The sequence below is a fragment of the Fundulus heteroclitus genome, chromosome 5 (genome assembly GCF_011125445.2).
Source record: "Fundulus heteroclitus isolate FHET01 chromosome 5, MU-UCD_Fhet_4.1, whole genome shotgun sequence".
NCBI classification, from domain to species: Eukaryota; Metazoa; Chordata; class Actinopteri; order Cyprinodontiformes; family Fundulidae; genus Fundulus; species Fundulus heteroclitus.
Window position 1 is genome coordinate 31521848 of NC_046365.1, and position 20828 is coordinate 31542675.

A 20828-nucleotide genomic window follows, 5' to 3' on the forward strand; every position below is an offset into this window, starting at 1 on the left:
GTGGCATCTCTTATGTCCACTTCTTTCTGCAGGGGAGTGACAAGTGTAGCACCGCAGGGTTGATTGAGGAGATCTTTATCATTGCTGCTTTTTGTTCTGGCATAACTCCTACACCAGGACAGAGGAAAGCATACTGAGACAGATAAGATAAATACATTATTCCAAGATGAGAAAAGTACAAGAGCTTGAAGAATGGCATATCCTGCCCTATTGTGTCCCTTTATAGCACAGCATGGAGAGGAGGCAGTGGAATATATTCTTATGATAGAAATGTCGGTCACACTCTCCGTTTCCGTATCTCTTATAGAAACGTCCATCACAGCACGTAAGGATGTCATCTTAACCCTCAAACTCCCCCACCCCGCATTTTTATTACTATCTTCAACTTCCCCTCCTACCCTAGTCATTAAACAGCCGCCGGCGTTCAGAATAAAAATAAAATAAAAATGAAAGGGGGAAGAAAAGATGTAGGCATGCATTTCCCCTTTGGGATCTGTGATGTAATGTGATGTTGAAGGCTTATTTCTGCAGGAGTCAATCAGTCTTGATGGACGGAAGAGATGGGTCACATTGAGAGTCACAACAAATTACATTCCCACAGATGCCTTTGAATCATGTAGACCACACTAACATTGACTCGCAAATGTATTCATTCCCCATGAACCTTCTTACATGTTGTCACAGTCCAGTGTTTGGCATTACAAACTTCAATGAGTTCTCTTTGGAATTTATAGGAATCAAGCATAATTGTGAACTAAAAAGGGTGTTGATATAATGCTTTAAAATCTTTTACAAACAAAGATCTGGAAAGAGTGACGTGTGTTTCTATTCGTCTCTTATGCGGTTGTAGAATTACCTTTTAGTGTGATTACAGCTTAAAGTCGGTCAATGTATGTCTCTACATATCGGCCTGAGAACATCCAGGTAAACATACATTTTAAAATTTTGACATATAGTCTCAGATGCATTTACATTTTTCCCTCTGGGCTAAATAAAGTATTTTTAATTGAATTGAATCTGGACTTTAACTGGGCTATTAGCTATGTTTACATGGACATAAGTAATCGTAATAAAAGACTTTAAGGTTAAAAATCTGTCTTGTAAACACGCTAATCAGAATATTGTGATTGGATTAAGCTAAATTGGAATTAAATTCTATTCAAATGAGACGTTTGGTTTATGCCGATCATTAATTCGAACAGTGTTCATCTAAACACTTACTCGGATTAGGTTATTCAGATTCAGGCAAGTGTTTTGACTACGAATGTCTGCCCTATGTCTCACATCCTGTTGCTAAGCCTGCAGCTTTGTTATATTATATCTTTATTATAGTGCAGTAACATCTCAACAATTCTTAGAACCTGGCTCGAGTCCTTTCTGGGCGCCCAGAAGATGTACAACAAACACACTTCCCCGTTTCTTTATATATGTCACTGTTTTTTTCCCATGTTTTTTTTTTTTTTTTGCATATGAAAGTTCAAAACAATAAAAAAAAAAAAACTTCAGATTTTTCTTTGGCACAGCAGGAAATACAGCTTCTGTAGTTTTTAATGAAATTTGAAGACTTATTGTTTTGAATAAAGCCTGGTGCATGTAAACGTAAGTCACGATCGGATTAGTTGATTTCGTGCCTATAAACAATGCATCCATTGTGGTTGTGTGTTCATTGTCAAGTGAAGTGTTAGTTTTCATTTTTGTGTAAAATTTAGCATGTAGGCCAGACGTTTCTGAGTTGTGTTCATTTTCACCTTACATCAGAGTTATGAGCTACTTTCTATTGGCCTAGCACATAAAAACTAAATACATTTGGATTAGATGCATTGTATTGCATTTGACCAATTCCATTTAAGCCCAATATAATCTATTTTATATATTTGTAATTAAAGTCTGACTGTACATTGAGAACAAAGTTGAACCAAAGTTAATGACCCGGTTTTTGTGTATAACCGTGACCAATAAAGCTCATCCTGACTGAAGTTTATGTTGCAATATGAGACAATATGAATCTAATAGAGGGATATTAATGACTTTATATATGAGCTACTTTCTTATTATTTACCTCCTATTTTCTCCCTGCTTCTTATTGTGCTTTTCACTGTGTGCCACCTTGTAAACTAATCTAATTCAGATGACTCACCTCCATTGATTGGATCCATCTCATGTGTCATTTGTGTTTTTTAAAGTGTGTCTCTCACTGTGTGTGTGTAAATACACAAGTGGGTGACACTTATGTGCTTCCCATTGCCAAGTGCTGAAGAAGGTTTGATGTGATCCCAAAAACACTAGCTAACAATTACATTTTCCCCACTGTGGGACATGTTAATGTCCCGAAAAATCAAGGAGATGCTTAAAAAACAGGAAAGGAAATTATGTCTTATGCCTTCAAAAGAACTCGAAAAAGCTGCATCATTTGGGGATTTCGGCCCAAACTGTTCGGAGGGCTCTCAGAGGTTTGGGTTTGAAAACCTGTTTGATTTTTCAGACATAAAAGAGAATCTCTCTTTCTATTTTTTTTTATTTTTTTTTTTTTTGTAATCCCAAAAAGCTCCAAAACTAAAATTAATTCAAAGCACTCATCATTTTGTCTGATGGTTTTGAACGTTGTGAAAGAACTAGTTTCATCTTTTTTCAAGAGTTTACCCAAAAAAGAAAAACAAAAAAGGAAAAAAAATAAAATAAAATGTAGCACATCTCTTAACAAAAAAACATGTGCTTTACAAGCATCCACATTTTTGTGTTATGTAATACACTCATTTATTTGAATGGCTTTATAATGTTTCAGCATGAAACTGGATAAGATAGCTTTTTTTAGGCCAGCCATAATGTATAAAAAATTGCAGTTACAAGCAAATAATTTGTCTTTTAAGCAGAGTTTGTGTACACATGCTCAGAAACATGTTATTTATGCATGCTAGTGTTTATGCTCATATAAATTTAAGAATATTGCCTTCCTTACTTCCACCTGTTTCCATTATCAGCTGTTTAACTCCACCTGGTCCTCATGACTTCTCTCTCCCTCTTCTCCTGGTATTTAATAAGCAGTATGGTTTCATGTTCTTGTTGCTGGTTTCAACGGTTTACCTCCTCTGATTGTTTCTAGACCTGTAGTTCATGTCCTGCCTTCCCCATGTTTCTGTTGCTATAAGTTTGTTAGTTTCATTAAAAATCACCTTAACCTCTACTATGCTCTGCATTTGGGTGAAACTACAAAACCTGACAGCTTTGCACATCTAGAGACTGGGTTTTTTTCCCCGCTCTTCCTAATCAAATATGCTCAGTCAGAGTGGACAGAGAGCTTTTGTAAACATACATTCATATTCAATAAATTACAATATGGGCTCCAATGAGGTTCATTTGTCAGGTTAAAAGTACCTTTTGAAAATAACTTTTAAGCAAGTATTAAACATACTTTTTATTAAGCCCATATTTCTGTATTGAAATGTTTTTTTTGGTACTATTCTAATCTTAATTGGCATATTTTCATTATGTAAGCAAAAAAAAAAACATTTTATTAACAGAAATAAGGGGTTTAAAATGTCAGTGTGTGAGTAATTAATCTATATAATGTGTTTACCTTAGTTAATTGGGTTACTAAAACAAATCAACTTTTTGATAATATTGTAATTTGTTGAAGATGACTGTAGATTTTGCAGTCATGCCACAGATTTGTCAATGGATTTATGTTTGAGCTTTGAACTATTCTAACACGCTGGCATGTTTTAATTGTTTCATTTAATGTTGGGCTGTACGCTTATCATTTTCCACCGAGGTACATGAACCTCCACCTGAGTCACAATTTTTCTTTCAGGATTGCTTCCCATTCTGGTGTAAATTGACCAGTTTTATAGTCCCTGCTAAAAAAAACTTCCCCAAAGTATTAGGTGGCTGCCACTATGTTTCACTGTGGGTGTGTTCAGGGTGATATATTCATTTTGTGCCATACCTCATTTTTTGAATGCGGACCAGTTTTATTTTGGTCTCATCTGAGTAGAGCTGTTTCTTTCACATGTTTGCTTTGACCCACAAGGATTCTGGCAAAACCCAAATGGAACGATTAGTTTCTTTTGGCTACTAACTAACATTAGCTCTGTCAACATATTTTCTTACTCGAGCTTTGGATCCCTGCATATCACAGGGCCTCTTGGCTACTCCACTGACCAAGCTCTTTTGGCCAACCAGTGACTGAACGGTGCTTTGTTGGATATTGTTTCATAACCTAACCCTGCTTAAACCTCTCCACACATTTATACTTGGCCTATCTGTTGGGTTCCTAAGTCTTCGTTAAACTCTTCATTAATGTCCTCTACCAAAATAGTGAGTCCTTTACAGAGCAGCTGCATTTATACTGAGATTAAGTTACTCAGATTAGGATATGGATTCTTCTCACTAGGTCAGTGACTTTTAAAAAGTATTGGTTGCACTGGATACCATTTAGTGGTATCAGAGTCAATGGGGCTGAATACAATTGCACTCCACTTTTCAGATGTGTATGTGTAGAGAAATTTCAAAAGACCAGTTTTGCCATCACTGTAATCGAAGCCCCACTGTGTAAGATTCACACAGTGGCGCAAGGACTAGTGGTGCGCTAAATTAATTACAAACGACCTTGCTGCTAAGAGGGAGAGTGAGATGAAGATGGTCAAATACCGCCTAAGAGAAGCCAACATAACTGCAAAAATAAACTCCAATGTTATAATGAAGTTTAAAAGAAAGTTCAAGCTGGAAGACTCAACCCCTGATGCACATGCTTCCACTGATTGCCACATCAAGCGTCTGTCGACTGGCCAATTTCAGTCAAGACCTTGTCCAACCTTCCTACAAGACTTTGCTTATAAGGCACCCGTCTAACGGATTCTCCCGCTCCTCAGCTGAGCTTCGACCCTCCTCTACCCCATCTCCGCCTTCACACACTCAAGCTTCACCTGACTACTTCTTTCCTACGGCCTCCACCACCAGCGTCTGGACACTGGGGGGAAGACTTTACTAATCCTAATCCTAAAAGCAACATCCAAGCTCAGACATTTGCAGCTGTCATGTCTTCTGCCAGGGTTTTTACCTGTCCAGCAGAAAGCCTGGAACCTCCGCATTTGTTTTGAATACCTGCTCCCTCATGAATTGTCTCCACTCCACCTGGTAATAGCTACAACGATATAGACTCTCGTTTTCTCCCGGTCATTACTTCTCTTTCTTTGCTTGGTTACGTTCTCTTTCCTCTCGCTGGGCAAACAGTATGGATGGTCTTCCATTTCAACAGACAATGGTAAATAAAATTATCCGAAGTCATCTTTACTTGTTTTCTACTACTCCTCCACCGACAGCACGTCTTAATATAGAAGAGGGATAGGAAAAACGCGTAAGGCTAACAAGTTTGTCTGCTTTCGATTACTGTAATGAACAACAGTGACACAACATGCCGTCTTCCGTTGGTTGCACTGAGAGGCCGACACTGCTCAGATTGAGTTGATGTTTGATGAGGGGGGAAAGAAGGCAGAACTCGTTTTTTGTTTGAGATGTGTCAAACAAGCCACTAAGCAGCGATTATGCAAATGTTTCTCATGGTGAGGGAGAAAAAGCTTGGACTTCAAACAAGGTGTTTCAAGCAGCTTAGAAAAGTGGTGTCTTTGAAGGAAAAACACTCCTCAAACTGTAGACCTGGGGTTTGTAGCTTTTTAGAGTTCTCTACAGAAATACACAAACCACCGAAACATAACCTCTTTCACTTCCTTTTAAAATTTTAGAAATATCTTGTTTTACATTTATGCCATTTAACCATAGAGACTCAAAAAGCCTTCTGGGACAGCATCAGCCGGCGTATTAAGAACAACCCAGTGCTTCCCCACTTGACCGCTGCTTGAATAAAATATGAACTGGCTGAAAGGTTAAGCTTGTGTAGGCAGTTATACGGCTTTTGATGACTCTTTGCTTACTGTTTGAGACAGTGAAAACTCTTGAAACTAAAGATGCATCAATCTGAAACGATGAAGGGGATGAAGATGGTTTTGCCTGTCACAGCACACCGTCTCTTTGTTCCCATGTCATTTTGTTTATTGTTTGTTGTGCTCTTTATGGTGTCTCTGCTTGTCACAAACACTCAATCACTGTTCGCTTAAAAGTGCCAGGTGCTTTTTGATATTTGGAATATAAGCACTGGGGGCTTTTCATGCAGTGAAGAAAGAATATGAAGCAGTTCTTTAAGAGCGCATTGTGTAGTTTTAGGGACACGATCTGGAAGAGGGTAAGGGGAGAAAGTTTGAAGATGCTGAATCCTGCCATGGGAGCTTAGTTTATTTTTCAACAAGGGCTACATTTAAAATAACTGTTTTACAAATCTGTAGACCTCCACTGATTTTGTACAAAAATGTATCTACTTCACATTATTGTCAACAACTGGTATATAGTAGGCATGGCTCAGCTTGGGTTTTTCACAATATAACCTTGAATACCATGGTTTCACCATTAGCTGCGCTGTATTTACGCAAATATTTTAAACTATCAGGCGAGAATTCTGTTAGCTGTAACACCATCCAGGGGAGGCAGATCATCTGCCATTACCATGTAAAATAGAAAGGATTCCTGGATCAATGTGTGCTTCTGTGTCTCTGCTCTGTCTTCTCTAATCCCCACCTGGTCGAGGCAGATGACCATTCACACTGGGCCTGGTTCTGCTGGAGGTTCTCCTTCCTGTTAAAGGGAAGTTTTCCTCTTCGCTGTCGCTTCACCCATGCTCAGTATGAGGGATTGCTGCAAAGCCATGGACAATGCAGACGACTGTCCACTGTGGCTCTAAGCTCCATCCATCCATCCATCCATCCTCTTATGCTTATCCGGGCTCGGGTCGCTGGGGTAGCAGCCTAAGTAGGGAGGCCCAGACTTTCCTCTCCCCACCCACTTGGGGCAGCTCCTCCGGGGGAATCCCAAGGCATTCCCTCGCCAACCGAGAGACATAGTCCCTCCAGCGTGTCTCGGGTCTCCCTGTGGGTCCGGAACACCTCACCAGGGAGGCGTCCAGGAGGCATCCTAACCAGATGCCCGAGCCACCTCAACTGGCTCCTCTCGACGTGGAGGAGCAGTGGCTCTCCTCTGAGTCTTCGTTCAGGGGGAATTAAATGCTGCTTGTCAAGACTTGATGCAATCTACTGGGTTTCCTTAGAAAGGAAACTTTTTGACCAATCTCTCTGGATGATTTGATTGAATTTGACTTTGTAAAGTGCCTTGAGATGACGTGTGTTGTGAATTCCATCCATCCATTTTATAACACGTCTATCCCTTGTGAGGTCACGAGGGGTGCTGGTGCCCATCTCCAGCTGTCAATGGGCGAGAGGCAGGGTACACCCTGGACAGATTGCCAGTCTATCGCAGTGTGTTGTGAATTGGCGCTGTATACATAAAACACAATTGAATTGAGAAAAGACACAAGTTCCCTGGTCTTGCTCTGGACCATCAGTCCCAGAATGTTCTACAAATCAGGGTTGTGTGAGGAAGGGCGTGTGGTGTAAAAACTGCATCATGTCTCTGTGCAAATTGTAACGACTTGCTGTGGTAACCCCCGACTAATGGAGCAGCCAAAAGGACATACACATTACACTCAATATTAAATATGCTTTTGAGTAAGTGGTGATCACAGACACCTTCTCAGTTCCTCTGCTTTCTGGCTGATGTTTTGGTCACTTTTGAATGCTGGCGGAACTTTTCTTCTAGTGGTAGCATGAGACGAAGTCTACAACCTACACAAGCGGCTCCGGTAGTACAGCTCATCCAGCATGGTACATCAATGAGAGCTGTGGCAAGAAGGTTTGCTGTGTCTGTCAGCGTAGTGTCCAGAGCATAGAGGCACTACCAGGAGACAGGCCAGTACATCAGGAGACGTGGAGGAGGGTGTAGGAGGGCAACAACCCTGCAGCAGGACCGCTACCAGCAGAGCAGGCCACAAATGTGTATGTGTGCTCAGACGATCAGAAACAGACTCCATGAGGGTGGTATGAGGGCCTAGAGCTCCCGTTAGTCCAGGCCTGGGAAGAGATTGTGTATATATATATATATATTGTATTTATATATATATATATATATATATATATATATATATATATATATATATATATATATACATTTCAATTTATCAGAGAAGGAATTCTGCATATTCTTCACTCTGTTTTTACAATATGTGGTACCCCAAGGTCGGGCCACGTGGTGCTATGAGACTGGTTCTGCCAAAGGATGAACCCAAATGAAATTTGGCGCCGCACTGAAACATTACTGCTGTTACAGCAAAATTCTCAGTATAATCCTGTTTTCAGTATTGACTAATTATTACAATTCATTACTGACTTTTTGTTTTGTATCAAGACAAGGATCAGAACAGGCTTAGGTTTTCCGACAAAAAACACAACACTGAGCTGCAAAAAGGGTCCAAGGGAGGTTTTACTTTGGCTTCTGTTGATCTAAAAATGGTGGTGCTCTTGTGCAGCATCAACAATTTCTGTGGAGCAAAAGAAAGGCTGCCCATGGCTAAAGTAATAGAGCAGTTGTCCAATAATCTAAAGGCCAGCAGTTCAAATTTCTGACCTCTCATCATGTGGGCCTGTGGAAAACCCCAGGCCGCCTTTGAGTAAAAGCCTTTGCAGAACCATAAAAAGCTCACTATATTCTGGTGACATTGCATCAAATGGAGTCAGACAGATAACTTTATCATCCTAAAAACGCATGCTTACACGGGAACTTCCTCAATGCAAAAACACTACGGATGCTCTGTAAACGCAAACCCACACAGGCTCTACACTTAGCCATCTGTCTTCTCCCCTCACCTCTGTCATCATTTTTCTCTTGATGACTTTTAGCTACGTTGGTGCTGCTGCTTTGCACATTGGTTCTGAATAGTAATGAGAGCAGTTGCGTGAATGTGTAACGCCCTACTACACACTGAAATGAAGAGCTGCAGGATGTGTCTCTTTGCTTGTGTTTATGTGCGTTGCTGTGTGTACATCTCAGGGTGTGTCTGTTATTAATGTGCTCATATTTCTACCACAGTCACAACCTGCCCGGGAGGAAACCCATCTCCAAATGCTTCTCATCAGTCACACAGAAGAAAGGAAAGGGACAATGTGCAGTTGGAATATGATGTGTTTGTGTGTCGTGTGTACTTATCGCAATACAGGAAACATAAAAATATGTTTTTTTGTTTTATGTTATTTAGATTTTACCTTTTTGGTCATCACTTTATTATTTTTACCAAACGTTTTTTTATAAAGTCAATATCAGCAAACGTGTCTCCATTTCAACTAATTTCGTAACATCATAGTGAAATTATTAAAACTCATTGAAAGTTTTGTAATCTGTGCATTACACTGACCTAATTACATTATATTTATTTGAACGCATCAGGTTTGTCGGCACCACAGTCATATTGTGACCATTGCAGTTTGTCACATCCTAGCTGTTTTCAGGATTTAGACCCAAACACTTTCAATATTTTTTATTTTTTCTGTATTTATCACTCCAGTTTAATGTTAATGTGTTTACACTCCATTCATTAAAAGTACTAAACTTAGGAATTCCCAAATTGATCCCAGGCATTCAACCATGTGATTGCTATCAGAGTCCATGACTAAACTAAATTTCCGATTCTTGTTGTTGTGTTGCTGTCTGTGAATGTTTGTGGGTTTCAATGTGAGGAAATGAAACGGATTTTGTGGAACATCACATCGTGCCGTGTCTTTCGAGTATGTGTGTCGCCTCTTCTCCTCTCCTGTTCTGAATAGCGCTTATTGGGATCGAGGGTGTGGAATTTGCAGTGTTCTGCTGCATCAGGATGGGGTACATTAATTTTGTCATGGTGTTACTGTCTGGGAATTAAATTTCAGTTCAAAGAGGTGAGATCATTATTAGCTGATTTTTAGAGGTCAAACTGTGTATGCTAAGTGTGAAATGCCAGCTAAAATCCCTTTTAGTGTCAGGTTTGGGGGTGTGAACCTGAAATTAGCTAACACAGAGTAAGTTAAAAAGGGTTAATTGAAAATGTTCAATGCTGGCAGCCCAGGAGTTGCTGGCAGACCCAGATTTGACCAGATGCATGCTGGGTACAATTGAAAGCATCATGGCAGCAGGGCACAAGTGAGGTGACGAGACGTTCTGGCTGTGAGTGGGTGAGTGAGGCAGGTACATGAAGGCAGGAGAACAGGTGAGCAGAGTAGGAACTGATTAGTGGCAGCAGGTGGCACTGGTCTGGGCTGATGACTGGTGACTGAGAAGTGGACTGAGCTAATTGGATGGTTTCTGTGACAGAGCTGATTCTAAAAAGGTCCGGGAAAGTCCAAAACAAACAAAACCCTAAATCATGGCACTTAGGTTATATTTTCAACCAGATGTTTCCCTAAATACATGAAGTTTAAAACAAACAGAAAGAAACATAGCTGTTTGACAGAAGCAGGAGGAACATGTTTATCACCCAAAACAGAACAGGGTATCTTCTACTTTTAAAAGTCTTTGTTGTTTTTTATAACTTCCTTCTCAGAGCTCCCTAATTAACAATGTAAATCTTTTCTTGTTGGATAATCCAGTGACACAAAAATATCAGGCAGCGGAAATGAAATTTAAATATACTATTTTTGTTGTTGAAAAAGCTTATATTTTTCAGAAAATTAGGAAGGACAAGTAAATAGGCATAACAACAATGGAATTTAGTAAAGTAAATCATATTCCAGGATGAATACTAAGAACCCTGCTGGAAACGTGGACCGTTGTTGCTACAAAACAGTTTGTTTTGTTTCATTCATTAACAAAAAAAAATAGCTAAAAGGCCAATTCTACAACATGCTATCAAAGCAATCACCCTTTCTTTACAGCAAGGTTAGAGTCACATCCAGTCTCTCAACCTATGACAGTTTGTACCTTATAAATGTTTGAGCGTGACATGACAGGGAAGTAAGCCGGTCATGATGGCAACGAGTGCTGGAATATTCCACAGGGCAGCTCTCCACTGCTGAGACTGCTCCCTGTGCGAGTATGCACTGTGAGCTGGAGCATTGCGGGGAACCCGATGAATGATGCAAAATGGAAAAGAGGACGACAGCCTCCTAACAGTTCCTTCTGTGTGTATCATGTTAGCTGTTACATGTGTATTCACTACAAAAGGAGGGCGAGTGCTAGCGTATCTCCCTCAGCTGGCCTGCACTCATGCTCCATCATCTGGTCCTTTAGCTGACATCACTTACCTCGGTGCAAAGAGGGGTCAGACAGGAATCAGCCATCTCTGCATCTCACTTTACCGTGACTGCTGGGTGTCCCCTCCAGCTCTGTATCCTTCCTGCACCCCATGATTTCTATTCTCAACAGTTTGTTTACCTAACCTTAACCCTTGGTCAGCAGAAAGGCTGTTTCCTGCTCTACGGCGAGTCTGCCTGTGGTGTGCATGAAGCTGGCAGCAGTTCCTTCTCTTCGCCTGGTTGACTGAGCACAGAGTTTGTCTGATGCTTTGTGAGAGGAAGTCTCACCGTCAATTATAAATTGTGCTGACCGGGGTGGGAAAGCTCTTCCGTGTTCACACACGCTCACAAACAATCGCGTATGTCATTGTTAATTTGCGGCGTCCACTTATCTGAACGCGAGACTTGCAAGCTTTATTTTATTTAGCTCGGAGTGAGAGATGAATGTTACACTGACATTTACTATAAATCAAGTTTTAAAAAATTCATTTTTCACCAACAGCATGTTGAGCACTTCAATATATTTGTGTTGAAAACCAGGAACTGTTTGCTTTTCATGCTTTTCTAAAGCAAAGGAACGCTGCAGATTTAGTGCATTCACTGGCTTTTACACAGAACAAATACAAATTTATGGATAAAAGGGGGGAAAATAAAAGATCTAAAATATATTAAACAGAAACATGTAGATGATGCTAATCCACCCTCTATGAGATAAATATATTTTATTTTTGGCTTTTATAAATGTTATTCTTTTATTCACCGGCATGGAACAATGCACATTTCTACAGCATATCCAGTAAATTAAGTAAGATGCATTTGAAATACACTCCCATTAATGGTTTCGTCTAAATAAAAAGTGGGTACCAACTACCAAGTAAGGAAATGTTTAAAAAAAAATCCTTTGAAAAATTACAATACATAAGTTGAAGGCTTCGATGTAGTTATCAAAGTCAAGTGAGTAGTTTGAGATTGAGAGACAAAAGTTAAAGACATTCAATGTTGCATTAAAATTAGTTTGAAATGTTGAAACCTCACTGGACCACTTACGTGTTCATTTAGTACAGTGGGTTGAAGCCAGTGGTCCTTTAGCAAACCTACAGTGGCTTTAAATAAGTTTGACTAAATAAAATACAGAAATAAGCAATTATTTCGCATGTTAAAGCTGCTAGTTTAGGCAGTTTCTTGATCTGTTGTCATGCTGTTTACCTAGAGATAGAGAACTCCCAAGCTGGAGACAGCAGTGGTAAAAATATGTATTTATCTTTTTGGCAATTTAGGTTTATTTCGTCAAGGCTGTGTGCTTTTCTTCATTTTTTATATCTTTTTAAAAATGACTGTTGCTCTTGTTCTACTGAAAACAGTACAAAACCCTAACAAAAGCTATATGGTTTATCTGTTTTCCAAAGTTTTAAATAGGTTTCAAGACTAATCTAATTCAATGGGATTAGGCTGCTTGACTTGAAAAGGTTGCTGAGTTCTGGTATAGTTGAAAGGAAACAAATGTATATCTGCTAAATTAATTGTTAGCAGCTCTTTATTTCAATCAAACGCTGAAATATATACAGAATTTCAGAGCAGCTCAAAGAAACTCTGTTTGTCTGTGATTAAAATACAGAATTGTATTATCTGGGGGGGGTAAAGATCCTAAATACTTTGATTTATTTTAAGATAATAGTAAAAGATGCGGAAAAAATTATGTCATTTGCAAATGTCCTGTTGTATCCCGATCTGTTAGTCAAGCGGAGTAGTTAGCCTTCAAACAGCTCAATGGGTTCAACTGTGCTGGCTGTGTTCAGGAGTTCATTCCGTGAAGTTAAATGTATATTTATTTGTGGCACTACTAGACTTTATTTGCAGTAATCAGACAGGAAATGAGCAGAGAGAGAAAGGGGGGGGGGGGGGGGGGGGGGTGACACGCAGAAAAGTTCCAAGATTGGGAATGGAGCCCCAGACAGCTGCGCCACAAGCTAGTCAAAGCTGTATAATGCCAGCCTAGGCCATTTTTAGACAGTTTAACAGTTATTTTTTTCAGATCCTCAAAGAGTTCTTTGCCACAAGTAGCCATGTTGAACGTCCAGTATGACAGGAAAAATGGCTAATTGGACCCATTTTGGATATTTTTATGCACATTTTTTTGCCAATGGTTTAAACTTTAATGGGTGTGTGTTTATTCATTTTGAGGGGACACCAAATTCACACTGTTATACAAGCTGCACACTGACCATTGTATGACGGTGTCATACCTGCATTGTTGTACCATGAAAAAATAAAATGAAATGTTTTTAAAATGAGAGAATTTATATATATATAAATGTCGAATAATATGCACAGAAGAGGAATGACGGGAACTAAGAACTCCAGGATTGTTCAAAGTAATGTTTTATTATTAGGTGGAAGAAGTGGGAGGAAAAAAACGAGGTATCAAATTTAGAAAACTAGCATTTTCCCTTTCTGATGTGTATTCTCGGATCTGAGATGGCACATCAGACCCTCCTTGCTTTTCTATTCATCTGAATTCAGTACGAGGAAGAAAAAAAATCTGTGTCAGGGCAGCTAAACCTTTTACTCCTTCCCACACCCTCTTTCATCTGTCTGATGTCACTTCCTGTTTTGTTTTTTTTTCTTCCTTTTCAAACAAATTCCTCAAACACTCCAAGAGCACTCCATCTCGGTTTCTTTCCAGAATTTGCTTCGTCTAACAGAGTTGCTGTTTCTTTTCTTTCTCGCTGCCTTTTTCCTTCCTTTACTTCACTGTTTGTCACATTCATCTCTTTCCTCCACACACTTTTTCACCAAGGGACGCCTGCTGTGAGCCCCCTTCAGCCTCTTGATCCATCATACATCAGCTTTTTCCCCCCTCTTTTTCTTCCCCAGGAAGTGTTTTATTTGGAGCATATAAATTAATTAGAAACAGTATTCTTGAGCTGGGCAATTCTTCGCAGAGGCCAACCAAAGCCCCGAGGCTAATGGAGGAGCAGCAGCCCCGAATGTGTGAATTTACAGCCGGAATAAGCTTCAAAAACATGCAGGTGTGATTTGTACTTGTGATGTATTTTGAGTACAAAACCTACCGCTGTGTGTGGGTTGCATCCGTCAAGTCAGGCAAGAGGGAATAACCTCACTCCTTGTCTCATCATCTAGGTAACAGGGTTGAGATTCTTACGTCTCGCAAACGCCTCCGTTTAATTAAAGACCCTCGACTAACACGATCATCTGTCTTGCTTCTGTGTTTTTCCCACCAGGGACGAGTTCTCACACCAAAGGAAGACCAGCGAGCGCTGAGGAAGAATGAGAGGAGGCGCCCATCGAATCAGAGATGGCCAAAGACATGAAACCCAGTCTGGCAGCAGGACAAACTCAGATTGCCAGTTTATACCTAAAATAATAAATGTGAGCTTTGTTTAGGTGACAGATGCTTTTTACTTAGCCACACATACTGCCAGTAAAGTGCCATATCCTACTGAACTCATTTCTACACCAGTACTCATTATTAATTCCTTAAATACAACAAAGAAGCAAGAAAAAGAAACTATTACCACAGACAGCTAAATAGGAAATAAGACTTTACTCCAAAGTGTTGGGATATAAAACTAGTCTTCCCTCTCTTTCAAATGCCTGTAGCCTACAAGAGTAAATGTTAAATGGCAGGGATCTCTGGTCGGATTTCTCCGTTGGATATTGTAATGACATCCCAAATGGCTCAGAGAACAGGACAGCTGAGACATAACAAGGCTGGAGGTTCTTCATCAGGGATCTTATCCACAGCCAGCTCCTTCCTCTGCTGGCTCGCTCTGCTGTCACTGCTGCGACTGCCGGCTGTAACAGCTGACTGCTGGCTTATCGAAGGGGAGAAAGGCTTTGTGTGGCTGGCCATCTGCAGTATGAACCAGCCTCCCTATGAAGCCATTCCCTCCCACATTAACAGGTAAAAAAAAAGAAAAAAAAAAAAGAAAAGCCCTCCTGAAAGAGAGCTTCTTTGTCATTTTTTATTTATAATTTTTTTTTTGCTAAATATCTACACATCTTTCACAGCACGATTGTGGATCTGAGGCTGAATGAGAACAAGATACGGTCGGTGCATTATTCCTCGCTCAGTCGCTTTGGAAACCTCACCTATCTGAACCTCACCAAGAATGATATCAGCTACGTGGAAGACGGAGCATTCTCAGCACAGTTTAATCTGCAGGTGAGCACAGACGTTAAATTAATGGACACCTGTGTGCATGTATAGCACAGCACCATGCACAGGTATCCGTGCACATTGTAGTGTCCTGCAGTTTGTCACGTCGTAACCACAGACTTCAGTGTTCACATTTTATGTGCATAGTGGAAACATGTCACACCAAGAGATCAGAATGTATGTCTATATGTGTTCAAATATCCCAGGAAAAGTCAGCTTGAATGAAAAGCATCTGTGAACATTAATTTTTCAAGTTAGGCCACATATTCTGGACCACTCTAAAGGTGCGTTCACACCAAACGCGCATAAGGCAAATTTTTTGAGTTCATCACCTGCTGTTGGTCGCACATTTCGCCCAGCTCGCTTAACCGCGTCATCAAATAAGAGGAGCTTCTATCTGCTTGCCGGTCCCTCTTGTCTGTTCAACTCACCATGGCGGACCTCGATTTTCCTGAGCGAGGCACGGTTCTATATGTAATGTGGAAAGCCGAGCAACGTCAGGGCCGGTGTTACGTTGTTCTCTGTGCCCCATCATATTCTGTGACTCCAGGGACTCTGAGCATTTATAATATTAAGTTTAATTCAAAAAGGAATAATGGCAGAAGCACACGCAATTTAACTTGCTTATAATGATTGAAATTATCAAATTAAAATCTGTAAAATAAACTTAACTGTCATAACGAATATGATTGGGCTTTAAAAAACCCAGGCAACATGGGTCTGACATGACAAATATTTAGCATCGTTCAAAAGGTTTTAAAGCACACTTCAGGCAGAGTGAATATGGAGCTCATGCAGATTAAGAGGTTTACGTAGATTGCATATCAAGTCTGTGCACCAGAGGGGCACCATGTTTGTTCCAGTGGAGTCAGAGAAACAGCCCACTTCTGAGTCACAGAATATGATGGGTCAGAAAAAAACGATGTACCACCGGTGTCCCTGGGTCCACCAGATCCTCCTGGGACACACCCAGTTTGGCAAGTACCACCACCTGCTCCAGGAGCTGCGTCCGGATGACGGTCGCTTCCAGCGGTATTTCCATCTGTCCAGGACCCAGAATGAGGAGCTGCTGTCCCACATATGGGGACGAATCACCCTCCGGGACATGAAGTACAGGGGCTCTATCACTGCTGCAGGGTGCCTGTCTATCTGCCTGTAGTCAGTAAATGAATCTGTGGTCAGTAGAAATAAAGCCTGATTGTACTGTCTAAATAACGTATGTAACATAAAAAAAACTTTTTGCGACTAATCAAATGGATGAAGATCCATTAAAGCTTAAAGCTATGCAAATGACATCCGCATCAAACGCAAGGAGGAAACCCGCTGAATCTGCGTACAATTACAGCTAATACTAAGAATAAAAATATAAAATATCTATATAAAAACTAAAAATGTGTATTATTACATGCCTGTGTTTTAAGTTATTATAGGGCTTATTGCAGAAAATAGACTTAAAAACATCTTTTTTCTAAAGTTCCAAAGTCGATCATTCTGCAGTAATCGCACGCGCACACACACACACACACACACACACACACAGAATAGGAGGAGCTAAAATTAGCAACTTCACATTCAAAACATGCCCAAGAAACTGCAACCGCCGACTCACGAAAGTGACTATAGAGAAAAACAAGCTCAAAGTCACTTAGTAAGCAGACTATGCAACACCGAAGCTCACATGAACAGCCCTTATGGATCATATGTTGTTTTCATTCCGCTGTGAAAAAGCCAAATAAACGTTGCCTACCTACCCAGATGCTGCAGTCGTTGGTTTCAGGTCTGGACATTCAAGTGTTGACTCCTTACTACCGATAAAATGTAGAGACTACATTTAGGTGTCTTTGGTCAGATTCCACAAGATGGCTGTGACACATCAATTTAGTAATTTGACGTCATTTGTGGAATGCCCTATTGACAGAAAAGTTTAAATTGTCGAGTGGAACTTTGCTTCGCTCTATTCACGCTGTTCGCAGTTAGCCCAATCTATTAGCCCAATTCGCACAATTCACATTTCTCGAAATGCGTTGTTCACAATGCCGACTGTTAATTCGCTCCTGATCGTGAGTTAATGGTTGATGATGACATGTAAATCACTTGCTCCATTCCCCTTGTTCATGTTCGGTGTGAACGCACCATATCACATAATTACCCTTGAATTTAATCCATGTGTGTTGAAGCAGGGACACATTAAAGTTGCAGCACAGCAGCCCTTCAGGACTTTGACTCCTTTGAACTAATATTTTAAACATGGTAGTTTTTTGAAGAGTAGTTTCTTCCATGCAAAGATCAAAATATATATATATATAACTGAGCAAAGTGTTAACATTAATTTTGTCTGCGGATTTTTTTTTTTCTTTACTGTGTAATCACGAATTTGGTCCATGCAATTGTATCTAACAGCAGCTGTATTCATTTTTGGTTTCTGGTCATTTTCCATCATACTTTCTTTTATGATAAACTACAGCCAGAAGGGTAGATTGTAACAGGTTCTGACAGGTTTCTGCTCTAATTGTCATCTTCCGTCTGGATCCACCGTTTGTTAGCGTTTATCCATTTTTAACAGCCACATTAGCAGCTAATCCCTTTTCTAGGGAAAAGAAGATTAATGGGAGGTTGTGTTGGTCATTTCATCATTTCACCATATCATAAACTGATAGAGCTATCTTGGTACCTGATCTTAATCAAAATGAAGCTTCCAGAGGAAATAATGGCGTATTTGTAACATTAACTGGAGTTCAGCTGCCTACACCATAATCATCAATAGGCTGGTAATCTCATTAAACTTGATGTTTGCCTGAGGACAATTATCATTAGTTTCTAAATAATGCAATCATACTCTTATTAGATTAGTTAAAACTAATAACTAACCTATCAAATCAAACTTTATTTATAAAGCACTCATCAAAACAACATCAATAGCTTTAAAGGTGTAAAAACATGGCCCACATGGCATCAAACACATGTCCAACAGAACGATACACACACAGACCAGAACCATAAGAGGCAGGGACCTCAATACACACACATACCTTGACACAAACATGTTTAAGCCCAATGCTAGTAATCCTAAACAAATACCAGGTGCAAAGACGCAGATCTAACTGTGGAGGAAATATCATTGAATAGGAAAAAAAGATGTCTTCTCTACGGCTAAATTTTAAACATTTCCTCACTCACCTCCAACCTCAGGTCCTCATTAAGTTCACTCCCGCGGCCCGGATTGGCACTCACCACATGTTTCAGTTTGAGCTTTAGGGAATAGTTAAAGCCTGCTTCCATCAGACCACAAGATTTAGGACAGTTTTCAAAATAAGAACAATTTTGAAAGATAAGACTGGCTAAGACTTTCGTAGGATAATAAAATTGTTGTAGGATAATAAAATAAACTTTAAGGGCTTAAATTTAATCCTAAAACTGTTGTAGTTAGAAATTTACTATTTTATTTTATTAGCTGAAGAACTGTCATCGAGGGACATGAATTGCAAATTAGCAAAGACTATAAATATTGTAGTGTTTAGTATCTGTTTGCACTTAACACTTGTTACCATGCAATAAAGAATAAGGAAGAGACGATAAAGAAAGAGACAGATTGTCTCAAACTATGACATCTAAATGTAAATGTGAAATGAACAAGGCCTGTGTGTGTGTCCTGTAGGTTTGGATACTCTTTTGGCTCTTTTGGTTAAGTTATGTTTAAAAAGCCCCAGACCCATCATTTATTCCTGTACAATAATCTGAAACTGAAAGGAAACACTATCGTTCTCTACCAGTGATCTTTGGAGATCTCTTTTGTTCCCTTACCATCCTTGTCTGTAATATGAAAAGATCTATATTTGGACAAGTTTAGGTGAGCAGCTGTTCTTGAAGCCATTTCCTGACCAAGACACACTTACTGCATTTGAATGTTCTTTTGGCTTTCGCATTTAGATAGTGGTTGAGAGGACTAGGTCTGTGTTATGTCATATTTACATACCAGGGAAGTCACATTAAATGTATTTGTTTAGCACATTTCAGCAGTAAGGCGGTTCAAAGTGCTTTACATCATGAAAGCATAAAATCATCATAAACGCATGAAACAGGAAGTCACATAGTAAAAATAAAAATCAAAAATGTAAAGGATACATTTGAAAAAGTGCATCAGATAGATTTGTTTTATACTAATTTTGTCAAAGGTCATTAGGTTTTACAAGTGGGATTTCTTCCCTCCACAAAATAAGTTTGAAGATAAGAAATTGTATTTCTTGAATTTGGGTTGCAGTAGTGCTTATTCTAAAAATAATAATAATAAAAAAAAAATGAAACCTTGCTTGCTCAGAAATTCGGATCACCAGTTTGCCTGATATAGTTTCTGTGAGAAATCCCACATAGGGAAGGGAAGAACATTCAAATTCCACTCAGAAAAACCAAAAGTCTGTGATTTTCCATGCAGAAAGACATCTTGTCCAACCACACATCCGGTCCTCCCACCCAGTGCAACCAATTTATTTGATTGGCAGCAGGTTGGTAACGTGACTGGGACATACAACATCCTGGTGACACTTTTTACTGAAACAGCCAAACAAAGCTCTGGTTGTTCTCAGAAGCACTTATATACTCTGACAATGTTTTAACTAGTGACACCAGTCTATTCCTGCAATCATCCATTTTACATAAAAGTCCAAAATAATGCAAAGGGGATTTATCAAATGTCGTGAATCCTGCATCTTCTGGGGCAAGTGTCCTCATGGCCTCCTATTTCATTAAGTGTAAAAGTTAGGATCTAAAATGGTCTGGTGGTAAATTAATGCATCAATTAATATGTTCTCTTATTAATATATATATATATATATATATATATATATATATATATATATATATATATATATATATATATATATATATAGTAATGTATATATTACAAAAATAATTATATATTTAAATAACTCATTGTTGTTCATTTGAAATAATATGGCTTACACCTAATTAAGACCCCAAACCCGGTTTCTCTGGGAATTCTGGCATCAAAAAATAACAATAAAATTATTTTTAATGCAGCAATGTTAGGGCCATTGTATGGCTGATACAATTATAAGGATGACTGCTGACTGGACAGTTCTCACCCTCCACAATAGGGGCCTGTCCTTACCCTGCAAGAACAGAGACATTTATTCTCTTTCCAGGGCTTCAAGAAAAGAATGATGTCTTTCTTTTGACCTTTGAGAACAACCTCTTTGGTTCTTCTCCAAGCTTGTTCTCATCATATCATCTGGGCAGACATTATTTGTATTATTATTTCTCTATCCTGATTTTCTACTTGTGTGGTACTACCATTAATTATGCAAAGAAGCCTTGCACGCAATCCAAGTTGCGTGCGATCCAGTGTGGAGTTTTCACAGCCAGTGATGATTTAGGGAACCGTGTAACCTGCTGGTGTTGGTCCACTGGTCTTTATCAAGTCCAAGGTCAGAGCA

General features: G+C 39.5%; 1 protein-coding gene across 3 annotated transcripts in view; it reads left to right on the forward strand.

The window, feature by feature from the left end:
• The window catches only part of elfn1b (extracellular leucine-rich repeat and fibronectin type III domain containing 1b), a 170659-nt gene that overhangs the window by 138205 nt on the left and 11626 nt on the right, over positions 1 to 20828 (forward strand). For all 3 annotated transcript variants that reach the window (XM_036137420.1, XM_036137421.1, XM_021307930.2), the window contains 2 exons: positions 14441 to 15123; positions 15231 to 15384. In XM_036137420.1, coding sequence (XP_035993313.1) covers positions 14840 to 15123; positions 15231 to 15384 — 438 coding nt within the window. In that variant the 5' untranslated portion in view covers positions 14441 to 14839. The remainder of the gene's footprint in view (positions 1 to 14440; positions 15124 to 15230; positions 15385 to 20828) is intronic.